At 37.1% G+C, this 27,925-nt stretch overlaps 1 protein-coding gene across 2 annotated transcripts; it reads left to right on the forward strand.

Moving 5' to 3' along the window:
• Nucleotides 1–7,853: 7,853 nt before the first annotated feature.
• Gtpbp10 (GTP binding protein 10) lies at nt 7,854–27,365 on the forward strand. 2 transcript variants are annotated; one of them, XM_048339978.1, is made up of 10 exons: nt 7,854–7,948; nt 10,421–10,614; nt 11,532–11,623; nt 12,058–12,202; nt 13,201–13,274; nt 16,527–16,579; nt 18,408–18,515; nt 19,331–19,408; nt 24,337–24,460; nt 26,826–27,365. In XM_048339978.1, the coding sequence occupies exons 1-10, from the start codon at nt 7,916–7,918 to the stop codon at nt 27,035–27,037; spliced, it is 1,113 nt and encodes a 370-aa protein (XP_048195935.1). In that variant the 5' UTR covers nt 7,854–7,915; the 3' UTR covers nt 27,038–27,365. The 2 variants fall into 2 exon arrangements, with proteins under 2 accessions (XP_048195935.1, XP_048195934.1); XM_048339977.1 differs by lacking the exon at nt 7,854–7,948 and having other exon boundaries at nt 8,515–10,614.
• Nucleotides 27,366–27,925: the final 560 nt, after the last annotated feature.

The raw sequence follows: 27,925 nt of genomic DNA on the forward strand, positions 1-27,925 counted from the left end.
ATTCTATATAGAAAAAAAGGAAAAAAGAAGGAATATTTTGTTAACTTCAGAAAAGTATCCAGCTACTGGGTGATCTCATTTAACTTCAAATACAATGACTAGTTATAATTTAATCATGTCTACAATATCACAATTCTATCATATGTTTATGATACAACCAGATTCTAATGGTTTCTCTCCAAGTTGCTGACTCTCAGACCTTCCTGTGAAAGAACATGGCAATTCTAACTTCACAACCAATGTCCTGACAGTCTTCAGAAGACAACACATGTTCATGAAGACAGGAAAGATTGATTTCATCACACACTTTTACATCTGGAACGGAGCATTTGCTCAACCCTTACTCTTTTCAAAGACTAGAAAATACCTAGTGATGTGTCTGAGCATGTTCTTGGGTCTCCTCTCCCTAAGACTCTGACCATATCACGTTTGAAGTGAGTCAAGCTGTAGCCTAATTCCTGTAACCATGAGAAGCTTTTTGTTGTTTTCAGTGGTTTTACCAACCACCTAACAAGTGGTACTGGATATGTCATGCACCATTTATTATTTTTTAATACACTCTGATTTTTTTTTAACAGAAAAGAGCAGTTGTTTGGTAGATTCTGGCTTATTTTAGGTTGTTCAGGAACTGATTGGAGATGAACACACAATGGAGCAGGAAAATAGATATAAACTAGCAGGGTCAATTACATTCAGTCAACTGTTGACATTTTCTACTGCTCTGCACCAGTTTTCCCACCAAGTGATTGCTCAGTAAATCAGCACTTCACAACATAGGTGGAAATCGAGGTCTAAAGGAATGAATTACCACAGAGCTACTATTCCAGGCTAGCCTTGGAAATAACCCCTCGTGGACATGACACAGCCTTGACAGCCAGCTCCGAGAGCTGGGATGAGGAGGGCAGATCCAGAACACTGGACTTACCTTCCCTGTGCCACCCGGAGTCACCTCCCCTCAAAGAAAGTGAGCAAAAGAGAATTGAAGGGTGGAAACTGAGCTGTCGGTGGGTAGCCACTTTGCAGTATAAGTTCTAAAAGGGAGGGGGACTCAGGAATCTGTGAATTTTCTTCCCCTCGGTTTCAGGTGGGCTCATGGCCAGTGCTTTCTCCCCCCGGTTGGGCTCATCATCGGACGCAGAAGAGGGGTCCTGCGTGTGAATCCCTACCTCTGGGCGAGTCTCCAGGCGCGCGTCCCGCCGGGGAATCCTGGAGACGCAGAGCTCGCGGAGCGGACGCGGGCGCCTCTGCTCTGGCTCCGAGTGGGGAAAACCCGAGATCGCAGAGATCTACCAGGCAGGCAAGGGAAAGGCGGAGATGGTTCTCAAGGGTCCCTCCCGGGGCGCTCTCCCCGCGACCTCTGTCTGGTCTGTGGAACCCTCTGGCCAGCGCTGCGCTCTGCTCTGGAAGGTTGAGGCTCCCTGAAAGCTGCGGGCGTTCTCCGGGTGGATGGTGTGTGTAGGGGTCGGGGGGCGCTCAGGGTCAGACTCCCAGCCAGAACCCGGTCTCCTTTTCTAGGGTGCGTTACTGCGCTCCCGAGGCCCCGCCCTCACCTTGCCAACCCACGCGGGGCCCCTAGACCCGCCCCTAGACCCTCTGCCCTGGCCTGTCTCCAGCCTCGCTCCAACTCCAAGGACTTCTTGAGATGACAGCGACTCTGGACTCTTGGGCTTCCACCCTAGCACTCTCCTTTTTGTTTTTTTCTCCTTTTTTCTTTTTCTCCTCTTAGCTTACAATATCCAACCCCCCCAGTAGTCTGTCAACATACCCGAGCTATTCTCCCTCTCTCCACCTGCTCTCACACAATGTTGTGTCAGAAGAAAACTCTCTTATTAAAGCCGAACAGGTGCTGCAATCCTAAACCTCTCTGTGGGTCGAAGGTGTAACCAGGAATCATTTAAATTAACACTAATTCATACATAAACTTACACACACCTGCGTTTAACTCAGATAATTTCCTCTAGCCTTAAGTAGAAGATCAGGCAATTCCTGTGTCGTTCCAGTGTGTAAGTTCCAGCCTCTATACATCATTTGGACTAACTAGGACCAAACCCCAATAATAAAGGACAGATGGGACCGGAGAGAAAGTCAATTCAGAACAGTTGCTTTAGCAACCCCATAAACTGGCTACCTATCCTCACAGGTTCGTGAAATGATTCTGAATATGGAAAAGTTATCTAGAAAAACAGCTAGCTTTCAAGGCTTCTGTTCAGACAAACTGGATGCTTCCTTACATTGACGAAATAAACTTAAAGTGAATTTGGGGTACAGTGCTCAAATTTAGGATGCCATAAACTACAAAGCAAATCATTGAAGGAAGAGGAGAAAGAACAGATAATGGAATGTCACAGAATCAAAGGAAACATATAGTTAGAAGGTCCACTAGACTTACAGTTGAAGGAATGTGGTGAAAGGTGGTGCAGTGGCGAAACCCAAGAGGATAGAATACATTTTTTAATGGCCATCAAAGCCGGGTATGGTGGTAAAAATCTGTAATCTCAATAGTCAGGAGGCTGAGGCAAGAAGCTCTCAAGTTCAAGTGAAATGTAGACTATATAACAAGACCTATATCCAAAAATGGCATGATAACTCATGAACTGGTTTATTTGTGATATTACTGTGATATGTATTATTTATATGTTATTTGTGATATCACTGTGATCACTCCCTGACCACTCTCTACTTTCACTTTCTTCCCATGGGTTCCTCCTACAGACAGGCCCCCTTTTACATTCACTTTATATTTTATTTTAGGTCTAAATTCCACACATGAGAGAAACATGTGATCTATCTATCTGAATCTGGCTTACTTGTAAATAACATAATTTGACCTTTATTGCAGAATAATTATCTGTTGCATATTTGTCACACTTTTCTTCAATTCATCTGTTGATGAGCACCTACACTGCTTCTATACTTTGACTATTGTGAGTATTTCTGGTATAAAGATAGATGCACAGGAATCTCTATTGTATGCTGACTTAGATTCCTATCAGTCCAGGAGTGGTATAGCAGGAACATAGGGCCGTTCTCTATTTTTTGTTTGTGGAGAATCTCCATATTTATTTCATGGTGGTTGGGCTAATTTATATTCCTACCAATAGCGTATGAGAGTATTCTGTTCCCCAGTGCTTCTCAACATCATTCCTTGTTGTTTCATCCTTTCATATAGCTTCTTCACCTCCTAGTAAGTTTGTTCCTAGGGGTTATTTTTCCCCTTTCTTTGTTTCTTCCTTTGTTTCTTTCTTTGTCCCTTCCTTCTCTTTCTTTCTCCTTTCTTCCTTCCTTCCTTCTTTCCTTCCTTCCTTCCTTCCTTCCTTCCTTCCTTCCTTCCTTCCTTCCTTCCTTCCTTCCTCCCTCCCCCCTCCCTTCTTCCCTCCCTCTCTCTCTTTCTTTCTGTTCTGGTGCTTGAGTAAATGGCCTGAGTGCTATAATCTCTTTGTGCTCAAGGCTAGCACTCTGCCACTTGAGCCAAGGCACCAATTCTGGCCTTTTCTGAGTAGTTTATTGGAGATAAGTGTCACAGATTTTCCTGCCCCAGCTGGCTTCAAACCGTGATTCTTAGATCTCAGCCTCCTGAGTAGCTGGGATTTTTTAGGTGTGAACTGCTGGCACCCAGTTCTCTTCCTTTCTTTTTTAGGCTATTGTGAATATGGTTGTTTTCCTGATTAGTTTCTCAGCAAGTTTTTTGTTGGTATATAGGAAAGCTACTGATTTTTGTAAGTTGATTTTGTATTCTACTTCGCTAAAGCATACATGTACAAGATGAGACTTCAGTTGGTTATTTCAAAAACAAACTGTAATTAGCAAGTATGTGTGACCATCCTATCTCAAAACATCCTCATGGTCCACAGTCTTCATCTCCGAATGACAGCACAGACTATTTTTCTCTGTTACAATAGGTTATGACCCCAGGCCAAAGTCCCTTTCACAAAAGTTTTATCACTATATCTAGTGATCATTTTTACCACATAACATAGCATCCATTTGTGTTACTATAACTTGTTGACTTTTTATTTTACCACTAGACTACATTGTTGTTTCCCCTATTAGTTTAAACAAATGACGTCGTTATTTCATATTTTTCTAGTAAGTAGCATAAAGTGCAAAGGGTATTCGATAAAGAGTTTCAGTTGATTTCTACTTAATCTGTGTCTCCCTTTTGCAGTTTTTGATGTTATGCAAGTTCCAGGTTTGCAGGCCAAATGGGTACTTCTGACTATTTCCAGATAAGAGATGAAGTGCTCAGTTTACCAGTATTATGATCATTTACAAGTACTTGAGTGGACTCATAACCCACTTGTGTTTATTCTACCTCTTCCTTAAGCACTATTTTCCCTTTAAAACACTATCACTCCCAGAACGATGTATGAGCGTGCATGTGCACACACAGATTCACACACACACACACACACACACACACAGCAGGGACATGGGGACTGAGCCCTTTTGCTGAGTCCCTACAAAAGGAATAATGTTTCAGTTTTCTGACTTTCTGACGCACTAGAATGAAAGATTCTAATGTAAAATACCTATAGTTCCAGTTTGCTTCTAGTAAGCCTGAGTAACAACATATTTATCAGAGTGTGATTATGTGACCTTGTGGGGAAAAGAGTTCAGGAAATGAAGCTGAAATCAGCACTGTGCAGAGAAAACAGCAATTATTGTTTGCTGATAAATTGAAACAAAAAAAAGGGGCACTATTTTTTTTTAAGGAACAGCAGGGAGGAAGATAAAATAAAGGAGGAAGATAAAAGAAAAAGTTCAGTTCCACAGTTCAAAAATAGATCATGAATACTTCAGCCTTTCAAAATATTTTTGTTTAAGACTAACAGGAAGTATAGTTTTATCTCATTAGGACACAAATATTGATTTGTTTTGTTTTGCCAGCCCTGAGGCTTGAACTCAGGAACTGAGCACTGTCCCTGGCTTCTTTTTGCTCAAGGCTAGCACTCTGCCACTTGAGCCACACCACCACTTCTGGCCTTTTCTATTATGCGATGCTGAGGATTCAAACCCAGGGTTTCATGTATACAAGGCAAGCACTCTTGCCACTAGGCCATATTCCCAGCCCAGGATATAAATATTGAAACATTGAAGGTATTTAACTATTTTTGGATATTCATTTCTCTGATTATTTTGGTGGTTTCACTAGGGCTACAATTTATACCCTCAACTCTCACAGATTAGTTGGGTTATTATTGAACCAATTCACAGAAAATGTGAAAGATCTTGTGAATTATCAGCCTATTTATTCAATCTCTCATCCTTTTCTCTATAGTTAATATACATGCATTATAGCCATATGTTTTTAAAATGCCCACAGACAATGTTATAATTTCTAATATTCTTTATTCCTCTGTATACAAGATCTGATTCCTTTTTGCCTGAAGAACTTCTTTGCAATTTCTTATTAATGAACATCTACTGGTAACAAACTTTTTGAGTTTTATGTGAAGATGTGTTTTTTTTTTTTTTTTACTTTCTTTTTCTGGGAGATCATTTTCATTGGATAGGATTATCCAAGAACTTTAAAATTGCAAGTTCACTATTTTCTTGTCTCTTTTATTATGTCCTGTGTCTAAATTCTGTCATAGCCTTTAATATCTAGCCTACAATAATGTTTTGTGAGTAATCTTGTTTGCTTTCTTGTTGCTACTCTTCCGTATCATAAAAGGAAGTAATGAGAAGTTGACATACTTATTGGTTTTATTCCTCTGTGAATGCCAAGTAATATTTAGACATTACATATCTTATCTTCTTTTAAAAGGAATTTTCTTCAGCTAATAAGACTTCATATTTTTATAAGAAAAAGAACCCTTTCATCTATGAGAGAATTTTCTGATAGGAATCTGACATTGCAAGATTGACATTTTTTTCTAAGATGGCATTTTCTCACTTTTATTAATGAATAGATGTAATAATTCTTGCCATGGATATCATAGGTAAAGAGAAGTCCAAATTTAAACCAATGACACCTAAGAGAGAAGCTCTCAAAATACAAAATCAGCCCTTTCAGGTTTGCCTGGAATGTAATTATTTCCTTCAGATTTCAAAAAAAAAAAAAAGATCTTGAAGACATCCTCCCCACAAATACATTGGTCATTATTATAAAAAGTTTGCAAAGAGAAAAATAATTTAAACACCTTTAGTCCTTTTTACATCCTAAATTATGAATTCACTAAGAAAGAAAAATGAAGCTGTGCACCAGTGGCTCATGCCTGTAATCTTACTTAGGAGACAGAGAAAGATTGTGGTTCGAAGCCAGTCCAGGTAGTAAATTCTGAGAGAGTTTCTCCAAGTAACTAGTGAAAACAAAAAAAAAGTAGGACTGACTCAGGAGCAGTGTCAGCTGTGAACAAGCAAACCAAGCAAGATCATGAAGCCCCAAGTTCAAGCCCTGGTGCAAACCACACACACACACACACACACACACACGAAAATAACAATGTTCCTGTATTTTAGAGAAGCAAAAGAATATAGAAAACATGTTTTTCTGCTTTCAGTAACATTCAGTCCCAACCTCCAATTTTATATTTCCTCCATTTAAAAGAAATGCCAAAACAAACAAAAACCCCTCAGTATATTTAGTCCAGATAGCCTATTAAGATGAAGGATATGTTTCAAACCAAGTTAAGGTGTCAGACTCAACTCAGATTTTTTGGGGACCTTTTAGGCCTTCCATGTCCAGTGGGAACATTATTGGACAGGAATTTCCTACAAGCCATGAGAGAGCTCACTGTCTTACTTCTGCCTGTCCAGTGAAGCCAAGAAGTAAGGAGAGACAATGGTCCATTTTTGCGAGTATATGCAGGTCTTGGAGCTTGAGCTCAGGGCCTGGGCACTGTGCCAGAGCTTTTTTGTTTAAGTCTAGTGCTCTACCACTTTAGCTTGGTTTTTTACTTTTTTGCTGGTTAATTGCAGGGACTTTCTTGTTCCAGCTGGCTTTGAACCACAACCCGCAGATCTCAGCCTCCTCAGTAGCTAGGATTACAGGCATGGCCCACTGTTCCCCCCCTTTTCTCCCCCCCCCCCGCTGTTTGTTTGTTTTTAATATAGCTTGGGGGGGAGAGGAACTTAAAATGTCGTTAGAACTTCTCATTTTCTAAAAGGGAATAGAAAATCATGGAACTCAAATTTAATATTTGGAAAAATACTGCACTGTTAAAAAGATTTAAAGACTTTAATAGGAAACAGAATAAAAAGGATTTTAAAAATATATTTTTTAAACATTTTTATGCTTAAAGCTTGTTCATTGTAAAAAATTCAAAGGTCACTGACACACAAGCCTCCTAGGAACTCCAATCTAACAGACTTCCTATAGTGAATTACTTAAGTGACTCCCTTTAGATAGAAACACATCCAGTTACTGCCAAGTCCTCTGGAGTCCCTGGAAACTTTCTTAGCACTCTATTAGGTCAGGGTGGCTGATGCTTAGGTATAATTACATTAGACTTGGGGTATTCTTCCTACCCTCAATTTTGTTATGGATTAAAGGTCTGAACACAATTTTCCCCCTCCTCTCTTCGGAGGGTTACGGTAAAGGCATCATTTAAAATAAAAAGTCCTAAGGATTCTTTTATCTTTGGATACCTTCTTTTTCATTCTTCATTTGATTCAAAATTTTAATTCCCGAGGCGCCTACTCTGCACCCCATGGGCAAGGAGTGCACTGCTGCCCATGTTTGTCCAGCTCTTAACTCCCCGCTGGACACCTTTTCAGCCTCCCTGGGGCAGAGATGACAAAGGTTGGTGCCTCTCAACCCCCCCACCCCACCCCGCGCTACGCACCACGCATGCGCCAGCCAGCCTGCCCTGGGCGGGGAATCGGGTCGGCGGCCGGCGGTGACGTAGAAAGAGAGCGCCGCACGAAAGTTTGGTGCAGCTTCCGCGGGAGGCTGTGCTGTCCCGGAGCCGTCATGGTGCGTTGCAGTTGCAAGTTGTTCAGAAAGGTCCGTACCCAGTGCTGGAGCCCCAACGCAGCATCCTGTGCGTTCCTCGCTCCCTCACCGATGTGTTGTCTTTTCTGCTGGGTTTTCTTGTCCTCCCGCCGCTCCAGGAGTGGTGCTTGCCCTCGGGGGTGAAAAAGTATCAGCAACACGTGTTTAGAACTTTTATTTTTGTTTTTTTTTTGGGGGGGGGCTGATTCTTTGGGTGCACGTGAGACGACGGAATGGGGGCACATACCTGCCATGTAGACATGAAATACAGCATATGTGGAGCATTTGCTTTGTCCCTCTTATATGTTGTGGTTTCATTCTTTTTCTTTTTAAATACTCATAAGACTCTGCATGTTTTTACAGGCATGGTGTTCCAGTGCACTTTCTGTGGTTGTTGGTTATGGGGCCTGAATTCGGTCTGGGCGCTGTCCCAGAACTCCTTTGCTCTAGGCTGGAGTCACAGTACCACTTCCGGTTTGCTGGAGGTTAATTGAAGATAAATGTCTCCTGGGGTCTTTTCTGCCTGGGTTGGCATTGAACCATAATCCTTAGATGTCAGCCTCCTGAGTAGCTAGGATTACAAGGGTGAGCCACCAGCGCCCAGCTTCTTAAGGTTTTTCTGAAGTATATCATCAGTCAAAAGTGTGTAGTGATTGGTAAAAAATTAGTGTTAATACAGTACCTTAAGATCTTTTCCATAAAAATTGACAGCTACTTCTGCCCCTCCACCCTCCCCCCACCCAGAATTTATAAAGGCCTCAAGGAGTGATGTCTTTTGAAGACCAGTGAGCATCATAATTAGACCATTGCTTTGTTATTAGGACCACTATGAAATACTCCTTTTATGTGAGGCTCCAAAACTTGTGAATCTAATGAATATAGAGGAGTTTGTTTTTTTTTTAAGTCAGGTACTGAACAGAACTTTAAAAGCCTTCCTCAGTTAATCAGAATGGCCAGTGTTTCAATTTCAAAACTTCCCAGATTTTTTTTATACTGTCCTAAATGACTAAACATGTGTTGGTTCTTAAGACATTACTCTAGATTTTGACAGCCTAGGAGGTTCAGTGAGGAAAAAACAATTAAGCACTAAGTACAGTGTAAGCTATCAAAAAGTATAATAATAGAGGTATAATCAACCTGCTAAGAAAGCCAGAAAAGTTATGGTAAGCATTTGTTTTAGGAGTTAAGAAATGTGTTTTGCTGAGTGCCAGTGTTCTGCTGGGTGCCTATGCCTCATGCCTGTAATTCCAGCTACTAGGGAGGCTGAAGTATAAGGATCAGCATTTGAAACCACTCTAGGAAAGAAAGTCCTCTAGACTTTTATCTCCAGTTAGCCAAGAAAAAATAAGCCAGAAGTAGGACTGGCTCAAGTGGTAGAGTGCTAGCTTGCCCTGAGCAAAAAAACTAAGGGACAGTCAACAGGCCCTAAGTTCAAGCCCCAGTACCAGCACACAAAGGGGGAAAGGCTTTCTCTGATATGCTCTCAAATTATGGAATCATGTTTGGTTTCATTATTTGAAAGAACATTGAGATTATGGCATTCAGGTGGGTTTATGATAGAAAATAACAAGTGATATTCTAAATAGAGGGAAAGCAGGAGCAGCATGGTGTAGAGTCAGGAAGTACATCATGTAGAAGCAAAGAGGGACAGGACAATGGGAAAGGTTGAACAAATGGAAATGGTACTGGAAAGGTTGCCTAAGGGCTTTGAATAGAGTATTATAAAGTTTAAATAGTAAAACCATGATGGTTTATGAATAGGGGAGAAACAGATCAGATCCTTTAAAAAAATAGCATTTGACAACAAGATGGAGGAAGCATTAAGGAAGGAATTATTAGTCACTGAAAGACCGTTTAGGAGTTAATGTGTTCTTCAAGGTTCTCCAGCCCAGTACAGGAAAGGAGAGATGGCTTCTGGGAAAGAAATGAATGTCTGTAGTCTCAATGATTAACTGATCCTATTATTTGAGAGAACATTGGAGGAACAAATTTAGAGAAGGTTTATTTGTGTGTTAACATTTTATTTTTGAGGTGACTATTTTCCATTCAGTTGATGGCCACTAAGTTATATGTTTGAGGGGTTGAGAATGTAAAGTACAAGTCTTTCAGTTGCTTTAAACTGCTAACCACTTACATCCTAGTAAGAGGTCCAGCAGATTGGATATAGAAAATATTTCAGTTAAATGATAGTTACTAGTACAGGCTGAAACCATCTAATATAGACTGTTCTACATGAAAAGAAGATGAGGGTCAGAGCCTTGGATGATAAGTGGGACAATAATTAAACATTCGAAAAGAGGACCCCAAAAGAGATAAATGGAAAAAGGCGGTAATACTAAATGAGCTAAGAAAAATCAGTATACTTGGCATGTAGGTAGCTATTACTGATTATTCATTAAATGAAATATTGGTGGAATAAAACTAGGACTTGTAAGTTGATTGATGTATTTGGTATACAAATATTTTCTCCTTTCTCTTTTTAAGTATGGAAACTTCATTGATAAGCTAAGAGTCTTCACCAAAGGAGGAAGTGGTGGAATGGGTTATCCTCGTTTAGGTGGAGAAGGTGGAAAAGGTGGTGATGTATGGGTTGTAGCGCATAAAAGGATGACATTAAAAGACCTGAAAGACAAATATCCTCAGAAACGTTTTGTGGCTGGAGAAGGAGCAAACAGTCGGTAAGTGCTTAGTGAATAGAAAATAATCTGAATCTCCATTCTAAAATTATCCTTGGCAACCTCTAGGAAACCTTTCTCAGATTTGGACTATGCTATTAAATAGCACCACCATAAAAAGAATAAGTAAAACTGGTCATACAAAAAATGAGTCGTTTATAATTTGTCATCTAAAGATAACTACAATTAAATTTTCCAGACTTTCTAAGACATTTTATGCATGTTAACCCAAATGTAGTTGTATATATGTACATATGTATATAAAGTCAAATACACAAAAGAAAAACAAGAATGCATTATTTTACAACATCTTTTTACATAACAACAATTTTCATGTCTGACAATTATTCAAGGTGCTACATAATATAGTACTGGGATTAAAATGTTATAATTTGCAATATAGGTTAGTATTGATTTGTACTTTGTTTTATCATAGCCTCAACGTGACATCCTTGTGTAAAGATTTTTTCTTATCATTTGATTTTTAAAATACAGTTCTAGACTTGCAGCTACTGAGTTAGAAGTTTATACCAATAGATATCCTTGAGCAGTTTGAGAGCAGCCTCTTTGAAGTACTGTCAATTGAGATCAGTTTTTTAAAAACTTCATTAGTTAGTAAATTTTCCAGGCTTTTTTTCCCTAGCTTATTTGTTTTGTAACCATAGTCTCTTCATTTCAAATGTTCAGTATATTAGCCTCGTAACTTAAACTATTACCATCTATATAATATACAGTAGTGTAAATTAAAATAAATAGGGATACATTTAGTTTTTCTTTAGTATTTGTTTAACATCTGCATTCGAAAGAATAGTTGATTACTGTTCTTTGTAAACTATTTGCTTAAAGTCTCAGTTTAAACCATTTAATTTAGTGGATTTTTCTTACTTTAATTTAGGTGTTTTTTTTTTTTTTTTTGGTAGAGTCAGTGCTTTGAAAGGCTCCAAAGGAAAAGACTGTGAAGTCCCTGTTCCTGTGGGTATTTCAGTAACTGATGAAAATGGTAAAATTATAGGTGGGTGTATTGATTGAAGGTTTTGGGCATAGCTTGTCTTGAGTTCTAGAAGAATTTTTTTAACACCAATAATAAAATAACTTACTAAAATGTACATAAAATTTGTTTAAAATTTACTGCTAGATTTAAGATATAAAACTGCTTATTTGGTTTTAAACCATGTATCTAGTCTTTTTAACTGCTTGCTAAAGTGGTTTTCTAGGGTCATGCTTTTAATTTATTTATTTATAATAGTGCTGGGAGCCTAGCCTAGGGCCTTATTTTCTGCTACTTGCTGGGTAAACAGTTATGTCTAAGCTACACCCCACACACAGGGTCAGACTTAAATTTCATGTGATTTAGTCCTTTATAAATTTGAATGTTTTTCCAGATAATTTCTGAAAGCAAAAATGCCCTGTTATTGATTTCACTGATTATTTCTCCTTCCTTTAAAGGAGAACTCAACAAAGAGGAAGACAGACTTTTGGTAGCTGAAGGTGGCCTTGGTGGTAAATTACTTACAAATTTCTTACCTTTGAAAGGTCAAAAACGAACAATTCACCTTGACTTAAAGCTGATTGCTGATGTTGGCCTAGTAGGGTAAGCACTATTATATTTTTAGTATACTTTCAGACAGGTAGTTCATGAAGAAGACATATATGTCAATAGTAATTTTGGGCCAGAATTCATTTGGATTTATAAGGTTTGTTTATCGTGAGTGACCCTTGGATGGAGAAGGACTTGAGAGCCAACTCTATCACTACTCACCCTATAGTCAAAAATCTGCATGTAACTTTGGAATTCACCCAGTTGAATTAATGGCATTCTGCTTATTAACCAGAAACCTTATGGATAATATAAAGTCAATACATGTTGTATATATGGTGAAAAATGCACAAGAACGTTGAGAGATTACCTTTTACTATGGTATGCAATTTACCCAGGAAATTAGCTACTCATGTGGAGATGATTAGCATTACCTTAAGGGTGTGTTTTTAGCACTTGAATGGACTGCAAATAGTATCAGGAGATGGCTACAAAATTATTACAGTAGCTTAATATATGCTAGATTATTCTGTAGCTATGTTATAATGTCACATCTTTACATTTGCTCACATTTTCTTTTCTCCAAGTAGTACCTATATGGTTATGACTGATTTTGTTTGTCAGCTTTATTAGATTGAAAGGCATTTAGGAGATGAGTAACGCACACCACTGATATATCTGGTAAGGCATTTCCAGAGAGAATTAACTAAGTGGGGGCAGTTCTGCTACAAACATGAGCAGTAACATCCCTACATTAAGGGCCTAGATGGAATAAAAAGTAGACAGGAGAAAGCCCACTAGTGCAGACATTCTCTCTTTTGTTCCTAAATGTCGTGATGTAAACTGCTTTGCTCTGTTACACCCTCCTAATCACAATGGACTGGTACCTCTGAAACTATGAGCCTAAATAGATCGGTTCAAATTTGTTCTTTCCTCAAGTTGCTCATATCAGACATTTTGTCACACTGACAGTAAATCTGACCAATACAGAAATTGATTCTAGGTATGTTTAGTATTTAACTGTAATGTATAGCCATGTTTACTCATTTCAGATTCCCAAATGCTGGAAAATCCTCTTTGCTAAGTCGGGTTTCTCGTGCAAAACCTGTGATTGCAGATTATGCATGTGAGTATAATTCATGTATTTTTATGTGTGGAAGCAGATTTTTCTGTGTGTATATGTGCTGGTTCTGGGGCTTGAACTCAGTGCCTGGGTGTTGTCCTTGTGCTTTGGTGCTCAGAGCAAGTGCTCTGCCACTTAGCCACTTGTGCCACAGCTCCAGTTCTGGCTTTTTGGTGGTTCATTGGAGACAAAAGTCTCACAGACTTTCTTGCCTGGGTTGGCTTCAAATTGCGGTCCTCAGGTTTCTACCTCCTGAATAACTAGGATCACAGGGCTGAGCCACTAGTGTCCAGTTGCAGGTTTTTAATTTATTATTTTATTTTGTGCCTATATAGGGACTTGAACTCAGAGCTTGGAAAGTGATGGTTCTCTACCACTTGAGCCACAGCTCTACTTCTGGCTTTTTTTTTTTTTTTTGGCCAGTCCTGGGCCTTGGACTCCAGGCCTGAGCACTGTCCCTGGCTTCCCCCCGCTCAAGGCTAGCACTCCGCCACTTGAGCCACAGCGCCGCTTCTGGCCGTTTTCTGTATATGTGGTGCTGGGGAATCGAACCTAGGGCCTCGTGTATCCGAGGCAGGCACTCTTGCCACTAGGCTATATCCCCAGCCCCTACTTCTGGCTTTTTTGTTAGTTAATTAGAATAAGAGAAAAGATAGAGACTTTCATGCCCAGTTCAGATTTTTGAAGACTTAATTTTCTCTGAGTTTAAATAAAATGACAACCTGGAGGTATCCTAATTTGAAACTTGTAGGATTTGGGAAGAGTAGGCGGTTGTAAGGAACTAGACAAGCTGTAACAGAAACTTAAATTAAGAGGTGCGTTATGGCCAAGTGAGCCCTTAGGACTTCAAGGCCATACTCCAGGAAATGGCCCTTATTTCCCCAGGGAGCAGCTACTTTATTATTCTGTAGGCCCTAATTGGGCCAGCCTCCCCAGCCTTTCCTTCTCAGATGGGACCCAGCTGAAGGTGAGCCATCTGGCCAGATTCAAGGTAACCAGTGAAGGTCCTCTTCTGAAGAAGCTTTATCCAAGTGAAATAGACTTCAAGGTTATGACACAGATGATTTAACTCTGAGGTAGAAATAATAATATGGGATGGATTCACAAGTGCTTGAGAGAAGACTGGGTAAATAATATGTTGAGACTCCGAGCTGACCACAGAGGCATTTTATGAATCGAGAAAAGGGTGTAGTGATTGTTTCTAGCAAATTCATTTGATCATAGATAAATAAGGCATTATTGTCTTCATACTTCCATTCAAGCATGGAAGTGAACTTTAAGTAGACTATTCTGTAAGTCATCAATTTGAATTTTTGCTTGGTGATATTAGAGACTGAGATGAGTGGAAGATAAATGAAGCTTGTCCCAATGTTTATGTACAGTTTTTAACAAGGGTAATTTAAGTTTGTTTTTACTGGTTCAAATCAATTCCAAACACACAAAAAGTTCATAGCTAAAGGTTCAGTGCTCATTCAAAAGAACCAAGAGGAAGGTAGCTGTTCCAGGACTATATTGCACATCTTAAAATGGAGTTGACTTTACAGAAGAAATGACTTCATCAGGACTGTATTGCACATCTTAAAACAGTTGGCTTTACAGAAGAAATGACGTCATCATTCAACATGACAAGTAGAAGGTATGCAGTCTACCATTCTAGTTCTCTAGCAATTGACTCAGTACTAACAGTAAAACTCTCAAGCTTTACCTCCAAGTACCAGCAGGCCTACCTCTTCTGAATCTATAGCACAGAGGGCACAAGTAAAGCCTGCAGTCTTCTAGCAAATGGACAACACAGTGTCTCTTTTCATCATAGGACACCTGGGTCTGAATTTCACAACTGAGGGTGACCTTCCTTCTTTAGGGAATAATAAATAAGCTGTCCAACAGCTAGGAGAGAACTGGCAGAGGAGGTAGTAATTACATAAACCACCTCAGTACAAAATATGAAAACATAGAGTATCCCATGAAAGTGAAAACTCATATTACTCATATGACACTGATTCTAAACATGACCCTCAAGAACAGAGCAGTGAGTGGGTAAAGTAACTCAGCTATGGGTTCTTCTCATATCCAGAATGGTTTAGGCAAAAGTATAAATGTATGGGGCTTAGTTTTGTCATATATTTTAATAGAATGTCATTTAATTTGAGAGAAGGTACAGAAAGTTAATCATATTTTTTCGTAATTTGTCTTTGTGTGAGTATATGTTTTTATATATTTTTTCCTTTAATTACTCTTTGCTTCAATACCTCTGCCACTTTGAAATTTTAACAGTGTTTTATACAGGATCAAGTTATTTTTATGAGTTAATGTGCAATTGTAAATGAGTTTTTCTTTAAGGAATAACACAATGATATCTATGTATTATCTGTAGAATCTGTGCAAGAATATTCTTATGCTGTTAATATTTTTATGCCCTTCAGACTTTTTTGAGATGTGGATTTATGACTGCTAGTACAGTAGTTTTTTTAATCACAAAAGTTGGATTTAATGGGAGTCCTATAGTATTATCACTGTTAACAGTTCTTCTGCCAAACATCTGTGCATTTACCTTCATGTGACTGTTAAAGAAGTTAATTTGCTTATTTACTCAGTTCTGTAACTCCAATTTATCTTAGCTGTACTTACCAAGCCTAAAGATTTTTATTGTAAATACATCCCCTTAAAAAAAAAACTTCCTATTATATATAAGATCTTGCCATTATTAAACAAAAAGAATGACATAAACTGGGAAAATGAGATTAAGCCATTCAGAAATTAGTCTCTGATCAAGTAGAGTTAATTTTGGACCAATTGGTATAATTTTCTGTTCATTGTTTGTTATATGTACAGGAGTGTTAAGGATAGAGGAGGAAAAGAAAAAGTCATTGGAAAGCAACTAATATAGCATGTAAGGCTTAAAATAAAGCAACATGAAAAAAAAGACTAGAATTTTAAAATAAGGCAGCATGAAAAAAAGACTAGAATTTTACCTGCACATTCGGTGATGGAAACCTAAATTCTGAGCCCCCTAATTACCATTCTCTATAAGTACACACACACACACACACACACACACACACACACACACAAGCATCTATTTTGTTTCAAATATAAGTGGACAAAATAATTATAGCTTCCATTTAAACAAATTAAAAAGTCTGAGTTAAACTATTCACACAACGTAAGAATTTATTCTGTATGGAATCGTAAAAGAGTATTGAGAAGAGACAACTTTTATTTCTAGCCTTAATTTATTATTGTTTTTTCTTTCAGTTACCACATTAAAGCCTGAGCTTGGAAAGATTATGTACAGTGACTTCAAACAGGTATTTTAAGACATTTGATTAAAGGTGAAAATACGTTGTTTTGGTATAGAACTTTAAAATATTTTCCTATTTCTGTGGTCTTCAGGAGTAAAGTAACAAGGTTTTGTTTTATAAGTAAAACTATGATTAAATTAATTCTGCTCTGCACTCTCATAGTAAAATACTTTAAAGAATTTAATTTCTTGGACTGGTGGAATGAGTTGAAGGTACTCCTAGCAACTCTAGACGCCTCCTCCCTCCAAAAAATTAGAACCTGATTTCTTATTCTTCCAAATGTATGTCCAAAATATAGTTATCATTATTGTTTCTTCATTATGTTATTCATTATGTATTAATTTCTGTTTCTTAATTCAAATTTGTATTTTACTAACAGTGGATTATTGATCTCTGTTCAGTTTCTAAAGTTTGTGGAAATGATTTTATTGATATTTTCTATTTTTGTAAGACAGTTTTATGGGGTTTTCATCTCATCCACTTATTAAAATTTATTTTTCTGGATCAGCTGTCAGTGGCTCATGCTTGTATTTCTAGGTACTTAGGAGGTTGAGAACTGAGAATCATAGTTTGAAGCCAGGTCCAGAAAGAAAGCTCACGAGACTCTATCTCCAAAAGAACTTCAAGTGGAGTTGTGGCTCAAGCGATTAAGTGCTAGCCTTGAGCAAAAGAGCTTAGCAATAGTGTTCAGGCCTTGAGTTCAAACCCCAGGACCAGCATGTATACACACACATACACACACACTCTCTCTCTCTCTCTCTCTCTCTCTCTCTCTCTCTCTCTCTCTTTTTCCTTTATAAGGAAGAATTGCAAGGTTGCTTTTATTTATATACAAAAGCCTGCACAATGATGTTTATAGCAGCCTTATTAATTTGTAACTACTAGAAGTTGGAAACAACTATGATATCTTTCAGTAGGTGAATGGATACATAAACTGTATTATGTAGTCATTCATATCCAGAAAATAGAATATTCAATTTAAAACTAAATGCACTATCAAGCCCTGGAAAGATACAGAAAGTGAAAGAAACCAGTCTGCATAGTCTATACATTGTATAATTCTTACCAGTTGACATTCAGGCAAAAGCAAAACTAGAGGAAGCAGAAAGATCGGTGGTTGGCAGGGTTCAGGAGGAAGAAATGACAAATAGGTAGAATGGAGAGATATTTTTTTAGGTCAGTGAAACTATTCATTGCAATAGAATACATTGAAAAAAAATCAGCAGAGAACCTCTAAAGGAAATCTCAGGACATGAGACTTCATTTACTCAGTGCTTATGGCTTAAAGTGACTTTCAGAAAGCTCAAGTGTAGAGAGATGGTTTATAATTCTTACCACCTTCAAAAGAGTATAGGAATAGTACATTCTTCCACTTTGAAATAATAGTAAGTCTCAGGAAAGGAGCAATGATGCCATTTCAAAAATAAATTTAGAGCTTTAGCAGATATACTTAATAAATGTTTGCTGAATATTATAATGTCCCTGTAAACTTTAATGAAGTCAGATGGTGAAAGTTATAACATTATGAAAAACTTATAATAAGCAATACATTTATGGTGGAATTATAGATGTGATTACTTTGAAAGTAATGAACATTGTGCCAGTCCCTCATATCTATAGATTGTTGGACTAATAAATTTAAATAAAACTCTAATATTTGGTAACAAAGTATTTTTGATTCCACATATACATATGTATTCTAGTTTTCCACAGATGTAGTAGAATTGTAAGTTAGAACTGTTTGTATTTGAAATAACATGAAAATGTTGGAATATAATTGAGCTGTGGTTTCCATGTATGTTTCTTTTTCACCAAATCATTAACTTTGTATTAGATATCAGTAGCTGATCTCCCAGGTTTGATAGAAGGAGCACATAAGAACAAAGGAATGGGCCACAAATTCCTCAAGCATATAGAAAGAACAAGACAACTACTTTTTGTTGTAAGTCATATGTATACTAATATGATATTCAAATGAATAGATTTAGTTTTCCCAGGAAGGTTTTACAAGGATGACTTAAAGATAAAATACTCTGTGTTACCTTATTTTTTCATCAGTAATGGACTGCATATATCTATGGGGTACCATATGATTATGTTGCACAGTTCCATGGCCATCTTAGTTTGATGTATAAGTACATTCTCAGATGTTCACCCACTGATCAAAATCATTGTATAATGCATTTCTCAGAATATATCCCCATTGTTATGTCTGACTGCACTAGTATTATTTCACTATTCTAAGTCTGTTTAGAGTGGGGACAAATATGGCAGATAATCAGTAGTCATATGGGATGGAAATGTCAGTGTTACTACATTAGATAAAACTTTGGCTGTGCTTGTCAAGATTTAATTACTTACGATTTCTGGAATATGATTGTTATTTAGTCTCTTTAGTCTTTTTATTTTATTGATATTGCTTGAGTTATATATGAAATTGTCCATATTGTTAACAATTGACTTCCGTACTAGATTCTCATTAATGGCAGTCATATTATGAAAAATTCATTATAAACAATACATTTATGGAATTACAGGCTTATGTAATTAGTTACTTTGAAAATAATAAACAATATGACAGTCGTTTCATCAGATAATTGGAGTTATTTTGAACTCAAGTTCTATTACTTATTTTGAATTGTGTAATTTTAGTACAAGGTAGATTGAAAAATTGTTTCAGCTTGAAAGAATACTTCTTATCAATACATAGAAATATATAACTATTCTTATGTTAAAGACTGTCTCTTCCCCTCTTAGGTTGATGTTTCTGGATTTCAGCTTTCTTCCCAAACTCAATACAGAACTGCCTTTGAAACTGTTATACTACTGACAAAAGTAGGTGCTTTGTTTTTCCGTCTTCTATATCTAACATAATTTGTGTAACATTACAATTAATCTTTTTTGGATTTTATATTCTTAAAATGTCTTTATAATCTCTATAATTTTTTAACTGATTTAAGCTTTTTATCTGATTCTTCAGTATTCACTGCTCATCAAAGTATCGAAGTAGATAAAACTTTTCTGGACTTCCAAATCCATTACTTTGCACATTTTATCTTTTGTTTCCTATTTATTTATTTTTTTTATTTTCAAAGTGAAGTACAGAGGGGTTACTGTTTCATATATAAAGCAAATACATTTCTTGTCAAACTTGTTACCTCCTCCCTCATTTTTCCCCTGCCACCCCCCTCCCCATTACCTTCCCCCCATGAGTTGTACTGTTGGTTTACAGCATATAGGGTAAGTATTGCTGTTGCACTGGTTTGTATTTCATCCTTTGTCTCTACATTTTGATATTAGCCTTTCTTTCCCTAGTTCCACTACATGTACATACAATATCCAGGGTATTAAAATCAGTAGTGCTATCAGGGGTAAAACCATGGGGAAGAAAGACAAAGGGAAAAGGGATAATTTCACATGGTATGTTGAATATAAAAACAACAATGATAAACCACTTGTTCCCATAACTTGGAGTTCATTTTGTTTAGCATCATCTTGCACATTTTATCTTGTTTCAGTTTTTTTTTTTTTTTTTTGCCAGTCCTGGTCCTTGAACTCAGGGCCTGAGCACTGTCCCTGGCTTCTTTTTGCTCAAGGCTAGCACTCTGCCACTTGAGCCACAGCGCCACTTCTGGCCGTTTTCTGTATATGTGGTGCTGGGGAATCGAACCCAGGGCCTCATGTATACAAGGCAAGCACTCTTGCCACTAGGCCATATCCCCAGCCCTTGTTTCAGTTTTGACATATGTATTTCTTCTTGAAATATTCCTCATTTTTGGCTTCATGAGCCTTAGGTATTCTACTTGATAGATTATGTGTTTCTTTTTTTTGTTTTTTGTTTTTGCTAGTCCTGGGGCTTAGACTCAGGGCCTGAGCACTGTCCCTGGCTTCTTTTTGCTCAAGGTTAGCATTCTACCTCTTGAGCCATAGCGCTACTTCCAGCATTTTCTGTTTATGTGGTGCTGAGGAATTGAACCCAGGGCTTCATGCATACAAGGCATGCACTCTACCCCTAAGCCACATTCCCAGCCCCTACATTACTTGTTAGTCTACTTTTTGCTCACCTGGCCTGAAATACAGTCTTCTTAATCTTAGTCTGCTCGATAACTAGAATTGCAAGCTGGAGCCACTGTGCCTGTGCTCTCAGCCACTGTGCCTCTCAGTCTATATTTCAGTCTCTTTTCTGATTCTCTTCTTCCTTATTGACTTCTTTTTTGTTTTCTTTTTAAAAATTTTATTTCTTTTGTAGTACTGAGTTCACTCTGGGCTTTGTACTTGCAAGGCAGGACCTCTACCCCTTGCACCATACTCCAGCCCTTTCTCTGCTTTAGTTACTATTTTGAATTAAAAAAATAACTTTTTTCCCAGGCTAGCTTGGACTATATTCCCCCTATATATGTTTCCCACATATATAGGGCACCCAGCTTTTTATTGGTTGTGATAGGATCTAGTAAACTTTTGCCTGGGTTAACCTTGGACCACAGTTTTCCCAGTCTCTACCTCCAAGGTAGTTGGTATTGATTACATGCATAAGCCATTGTGTCCAGCTTCTACTTATCCTTTAAGTGATATTCAAATTTCTGTCCTGGCTATTGTACAGTACTACCAATTCTCATTTCTTCAGTTACAATGAATGTATATAAATGGGTATATACTCAGCCACAGTGAATATTCCAGATCTAGATATGACAGTCTTTTGATTGTGTTTTGATACTTATTAGACATCTTTAATTGGATGCGCTATTAATGTGCATAGAATTAAACTAAAAAAAATCTCTTCACCTCCCTCTAGAATTTTTTTATTGAGTATGTAGCTCAAAGTCTAGGTGGGTATTCTTGATTCTGTCTTCTCACTATATGCATGAAGCACTGTCAGTTGTATATTCTGATTCTCTAGAAGGTCATCCATAGTTATCATTATGCTCTCTCACTGGAATATTGTATCTGGCCTTTTCTGATCTCCTTGCTTCCAGTCTTCCAGCTCTCTGATCCATTTTTTATGTGACAATACCAAGAATGGTCTTTGTAAAAGAACCAAGCTCCTCTTTATTCCCTGTCTAAAACACTTAGTCCTCCTTTGCTCAGGGGTTAAAGTTTAACCTGACCATGGTCCTTGAGGTCTAGCAAATTTGGCCCCCTACTTAGTAGTTCTTCTTTCCCTCCCCTACCTTTACATGCTACATTTCAGCCATGTGTTTTTCTGCGTACAGCATGAGTTTGCTTACCTTCATGAGTGTAGATCTTACTTGTTTTATCGATAATGGATGTTTTGAATATTTACATAAAGATTTTTGTGAAGACATAATGTTTTCATTTCTCTTAAATATATATCTAGGAGTAGAACTGCTGGTTTATATATTAACTTTGTTTACATTTTGAGGAACTAACAAACTACTTCCAAATTGATTGCATCATTGCACCTTTTTACAATACAACCAGCAACGTTTGAGGGTTCTGATATTCTATACTAATGTGAATGCTAGCTAGTTGTCTCATGATTTTATTTTAGCCATCTTGTTGGAATGCAGTATTATTTGATCTTTATGTGATTGATGATATTGAGCATGTTTTCATGTATTTGTGAGCAATTTATATGTCTTTAAAGAAATTTTATTCAGATTGTGTTTGCATTTTAAAACTAATACATAAAAGTATATACATCAATGGAGTACCATGTAATGTTTTGATACATGCATACATATGCAATGTTTAAATCAGTTCAAACACTTATTTTAAACACTTTTTTCTTTATAGTAAAAATGCTGTAAGTCCTTTGTTATATAAGCACCCCAAAATGTTTCCCAATTTGAATATAATTTAGTATTCATTCATTAGCACCCCTCCTTTTGATCCTCTCCCCCCTCCTTATGCTCCCCAAATCTTCAGTATCCACCATTCTACTCTCAACTTACATGAGCTCAACACTTTTAGATTCCATATGAGTTACATCATGTGGTATTTGTCTTTTCTTGGCATGTTTAACTTACAAAATGCTCACCAGTTTCATTTGTTGCTGCATTTGTCAGAATTCTTTCGTATTGCTGAATACTATTCTAATGTATATGTACAGTGTATTCTTTTTTTTTCTCTTTCTCTTTTTTTAACTAGTCCTAGGGCTTGACCTCAGGGCCTAGACTCTGTCTAGTAGATAGCATTACAGGCATGAGCTACTGGTGGCCAGTTTTGCTGTGCTGTGTGTGTGTGTGTGTGTGTGTGTGTTTGTTTGCTGGTCCTTGGGCTTGAACTCTGGGCTTGGGCCCTGAGCTACTGGTGGCCAGTTTTGCTGTGTGTGTGTGTGTGTGTGTGTGTGTGTGTGTGTGTGTGTGTGTGTGTTTGCTGGTCCTTGGGCTTGAACTCTGGGCTTGGGCCCTGTCCCTAAGTTTCTTCAGACTTTCCTGCCTGTACTGGCTTTGAACCACGATCCTCAGATGTCATTCTTCAGAGTAGCTGGGATTACAGGTGTGAACCACCAGGACCTGGCTATTTACTTTGTATTTTTTATCCTTTCAGTTAATGGAAATTCATATTATTTTTGTTTCTTGACAATTATGAATAGTAGTGTTATAATTGTTATAATGAACATATATGTGAGTATGTGTATTTTTTTCTTCAGTGTACTGATTTAATTTTCTTTGGATTTATATCCAGTAGAATGATCTCAAGATAGTTCTATTTATAAAATTTTTAGTAACCTCCACACTGTTTTCCATAATAACTATATGAATATACATTCCAAGTAACAGTGTGTAAGGATTTTGTTGTTGTTTTGCCAGTTCTAGGTCTTGAATCAACAACTGGGTACTATCCCTGGTTTTTGCTCAAGGCTAGCACTCTGCCATTAGAGCCAGAGCTTCCGCTTCCATATAATTTGGTGATTAATTGTAGATAAGAGTCTTGAATTTTTCTTCCTGGGGTTGACTTTGAACTGTGATCTTCAGAGCTCAGCCTTTTGTGTAGCTTGGATTATAGGCATGAGCTACCAGCACCCAGCTGGATTTTTTATTATACCCTTAAGAACATTGGTCATTGTTTGCCTTTTCTATAATAGCCATCCTAATAGTTATAAATTTATAACTTATCTCTCTTTTGTTTTGGCAGTACTAGGGAATTGAACCCAGTACCTCATGCATACTAGACAAGCATTCTTATGTTATCCCTCTAGTCCTTTTGATTAAATTGCTTTTGACACAAGCTTTCAAAGACTGTCTGCCTTTGCCTTTGCTGACCTTGTATTAGTGATCTCCCTGTTTTGTCCTCCTGAGTAGCAAGGATTACAGCATACTTTATCATGCCAAGCTAGATGATATCTTATAGTGGTATATTTACATTTTCCTGCCTATTGTTGTTGAGCAGAGAAGAAATCTAAATTTTTAATTCTGACCAAGTCTTATTCACTTTATCTAATTTTTCTTTCTTTCTTTTCTTTATTTATTTTTTGCTTGTGATTTTGGATTATGTCTAAGAAACTTGCTTTTAAATCCATGATCATAAAGATTTTAGTACCTGAGTATTTTTTCTCCAAGGCTATTATAGGTTATTAAATTGTTTTTGACAATTTTTTTATGAAGCTGTATTTGGCTCCATACATAAAATCAACTGTCTCTAGGAAGTCAAGTGGGCTAACATTTTTCAAATGACTTAACCAGAAATGTTTTCTGAATTTTTTTTCTTTGTCCTATGGTTGTTGAGACTTACTGCATTTTAGCGAAAAGAATGATCTGTCTGGATTTTCCATGTCTTACTTATTCTTTTTTTATTTAAAGGAGTTGGAGTTGTACAAAGAAGAACTTCATGCAAAACCTTCACTCTTGGCCATTAATAAAATGGACTTGCCAGATGCCCAGGATAAATTTCATGAACTGATGTACCAACTCCAGAATCCTAAAGGTAAATCCCTCAGTCATGTAATTCCAGTTTAACGAGCATTAACCATGTGAATGTTTAGTGTTTTCATCACTGGAAAAGACATCTAATAGTTTGTGCTCTGTATGCGTTTGAAGAAACAACACATACCATATAAAACATTATATTACCAAATTCCAAAATATGTGTTATGGACAGTAAGCCTAAAGGAGACACAAGAAAAAAAGATGAATTTGATCTGAAAAAGTTAGGCTTCATGAAGAAGCTCAACTGGAATTGGGCTCTTAACAAGTATATGGATTTAGATAAAAGGGAGGAAAAGGTCAGCATCTGTGAAGTCTTTCACTTTAATGTATTTTACAAACTCTAGACTTTCATTCCCATATCACACTATATATGTAAGGATGAAGTTAGTAGTACTGAAGAGGTGTTTTTCTTTGGAACACTGACTCTGTACATCTCTGAAGAGATTTTTGTTGTTGTTGTTTTTGCCAGTCCTGGGGTTTGAACTCAAGGCCTGGGTGCTGTCTCTGAGCTTCTTTGGCTCAAGTTTATCACTCTACCACTTGAGCCACAACATCACTTCTGGCCTTTTCTGAGTAGTTTATTGGAGATAAGAGTCTCACAGACTTTCCTGCCTAGACTGGCTTCGAATTGTGATCTCAGATCTCAACCTCCTGAGTCGCTAGGTTTACAGGTGTAAGCCACCAGCTCCTGGCTTGAAAAGACTTTTAAAGAGAATTTTAAAAATTCCTTAGGTATGTGTGACACAAAACATTATATTCTATCACTTCAAATAGACTTGTCTGAAATTTCTTATAAAATCACAGTTCAAAGCTAGCTCAGGCAAGAAAGGCCATGAGACTATTATCTCCACTAAACTACTCAAAAAGCCAGAAATGGCACTGTAGCTCAAGTAGGTAGAGTGCTAGCCTTGAGCCAAAGAAGCTCAGGAACAGCATCCAGGTCCTGAGTTCAAGCCCCAGGACTAGCAAAGAACAAAAAAGGCTTTCCAGGGTCCCTCATCTGTGGGGCTCATGATTCATGTAAAGTTGAAACTTCAACTGTCCCAGGCAGCTTTTTGAGCCTTGGAAGATTTCACAATGAACTCTAAGCTTTTGTAGTATCTTGCTCTCTGTAAGTAATAAACCTCTTCATGTAAAAGAAAGGAAGGAAGGAAGGAATAAATTTAAAGGTACACAGTTTTGATTAGTGACCATAAGAGAATAACTATCCTGTGGTGATGGTGCTTCAGTTTACTAAGTATAATTCAGAACCTCATGCACAAGTAAGGAAAAGTATAGTGCATTACAATTGGCTAACGTGCTTTTATATAGTACTAGCTTCTCTGTTTTACTTGTAGAATAATAATTGGGGAAAATAGCATATCGTATACTTATAGTAGACAATACCAGAAGGCCCTTGTCTCTCTGAAAATCTTTGCTGTAAGTAGTTGCTGTGCTAGAGGTGTCCTTGAGTTAATGTTATTCTTGTGATATGCATATTCACTAGTACTGTTAATAGTCTTCATTCTTTATGTTCTTTGCTTTACAGGTTATTAGTTCTGTTTGCTAGTTATTTTTACAAAGGAGAATTTTCAGGAGTGCTATCAGAAGTGAGGACGATTCAAGAGTTTGTAGCTATTTGGGACCAACTTAATTCTTGAGTTAACTTCTTTGACTTTCTTGGTTTCTCAGAAGCCAAGCCTAGAGTTAGCTTGTCTACTTTATCTAGGTTTTCTGGTTTATATCACTGCTAATGCATCCAGTGAGCTTGCTCTCCCTTTCCCCATTGCTGTGGTGTCAGAGTACAGTAAAAACATAGTGTAGTATTTATTTTTACTAGCCTGTGAGAATAATAGATTGAACTCATTTGAAGTAACATTCCTTGAACTATTCCTGCTCCCTCTTCAATTTTAAGTATGTTTATGCTAACATCAGTAATGATAAGCCTCTACGTTAGGGAACTAAAGACCAGAGAGAAAGTCTCAAACTATAAATGACATTTTATTTGCAAGAAACTTCTTTTGGAGTAGCTTTATTATTGACAGATACTTTATTGAAAACTCCTCGAAAAAGCAAAATTTATCAACTCTGTAAGTACATCATCCGATTCAACTGTTTTTTAATTTTTAGTTTGTTTTAAAACATATATCCAAAAGATAAATAAACACATTCAACCAATATTTACTAAGTACTTATTAGATGCCAAGTACCTTACCATTGTTATTACTGAAACTCAAAGGTTCTAGGAGCTTATTAAAGAAGGAAAAATAGAAATTTAAAATGCTAAGTTTTGGGTTCCCTGCTTCATAAATCAAACTTCTAACATAGTCTTGTCTTCCTTTCAAGGACAGTGAAAATCATCTTTACTCTGTCTTTTATTTCAGATTTTTTGCATCTATTTGAAAAAAAAATGATTCCAGAAAAGATTATGGAGTTCCAACATGTCATCCCCATCTCTGCAATTACAGGAGAAGGAATTGAAGAATTAAAGAGTTGTATAAGGAAATCACTAGATGAACATGCTAACCAAGAAAACAAAGGCTATCATGAGAAACAGTTGCTTAATTTAAGAACTCTCAGTACAGTTGTACAGTAGGCTGCCATCAAAATATGCTTTTACAAGTTCCAGGAAGGGTATTATTTAAATCTAGTAAAAATAGAATACTGTCTGGTCCTAAGAAAGAAAGAAATCATGTTATTTCTAACAATATGGATGAACCAAAAATACATGATGTTCAAAGTGATAAGCCAGGAACAGGAGATAAACACCACATGATTTAACTTCTATGTGGAATCTAAAAAGTTTCATCTGGTAGAAACAGTAGAATGATTGTTAGCAGAGACAGGGAGATAGGAGGTTGGCAAGATATTAGTTAAAATGAAAAGGGTTTCATTTATTTTGAATAAACTTTATTGTACAGTTACAACAGTGTATCTTATTTTAAAAGTTGATAAAATGTTCTTACCACAAAAAAGAAATCTCTATGTAAATGCATATGTTAATTGGCTTGATTAAGCCATTCCAACAGTGTATATATACTTCACTTCAACATGTCATGCTTACATATAAGCATATATACTATTTGTGTATTAATTAAATTATATTAATTTGAAAGTTTTACATGCCTTATTTTAGTATTATTATTAATATTACTTATGCCATCATTCAGGAGCTCTAGCATTTTGTTTGTATGGTACTGGAGTTTGAATTCAGGGCCTTTTGCTTGCTAGTCAGATATTCTGCCAAAAACATACCCCAGACCGAGGAAATACTACTACTACTTTTTAAGCTATTTGTTATTGCTTTATCATTTATACATAAACAGTAGAAATGCAACTGAGAACTAAAAATTACATTTATAATCCTATGACCAACTCATGTATAACAACATTCATTTACTCCTTTACTCCTTTATGATGTTCCTACTGAGATCATTATTTTAAAATTATAAAGGAGGTTTCCCTAAAAGATCAGAATGAGCCA

This window comes from Perognathus longimembris, chromosome 2 (assembly GCF_023159225.1).
Source record: "Perognathus longimembris pacificus isolate PPM17 chromosome 2, ASM2315922v1, whole genome shotgun sequence".
In the NCBI taxonomy this organism is placed as follows: domain Eukaryota; kingdom Metazoa; phylum Chordata; class Mammalia; order Rodentia; family Heteromyidae; genus Perognathus; species Perognathus longimembris.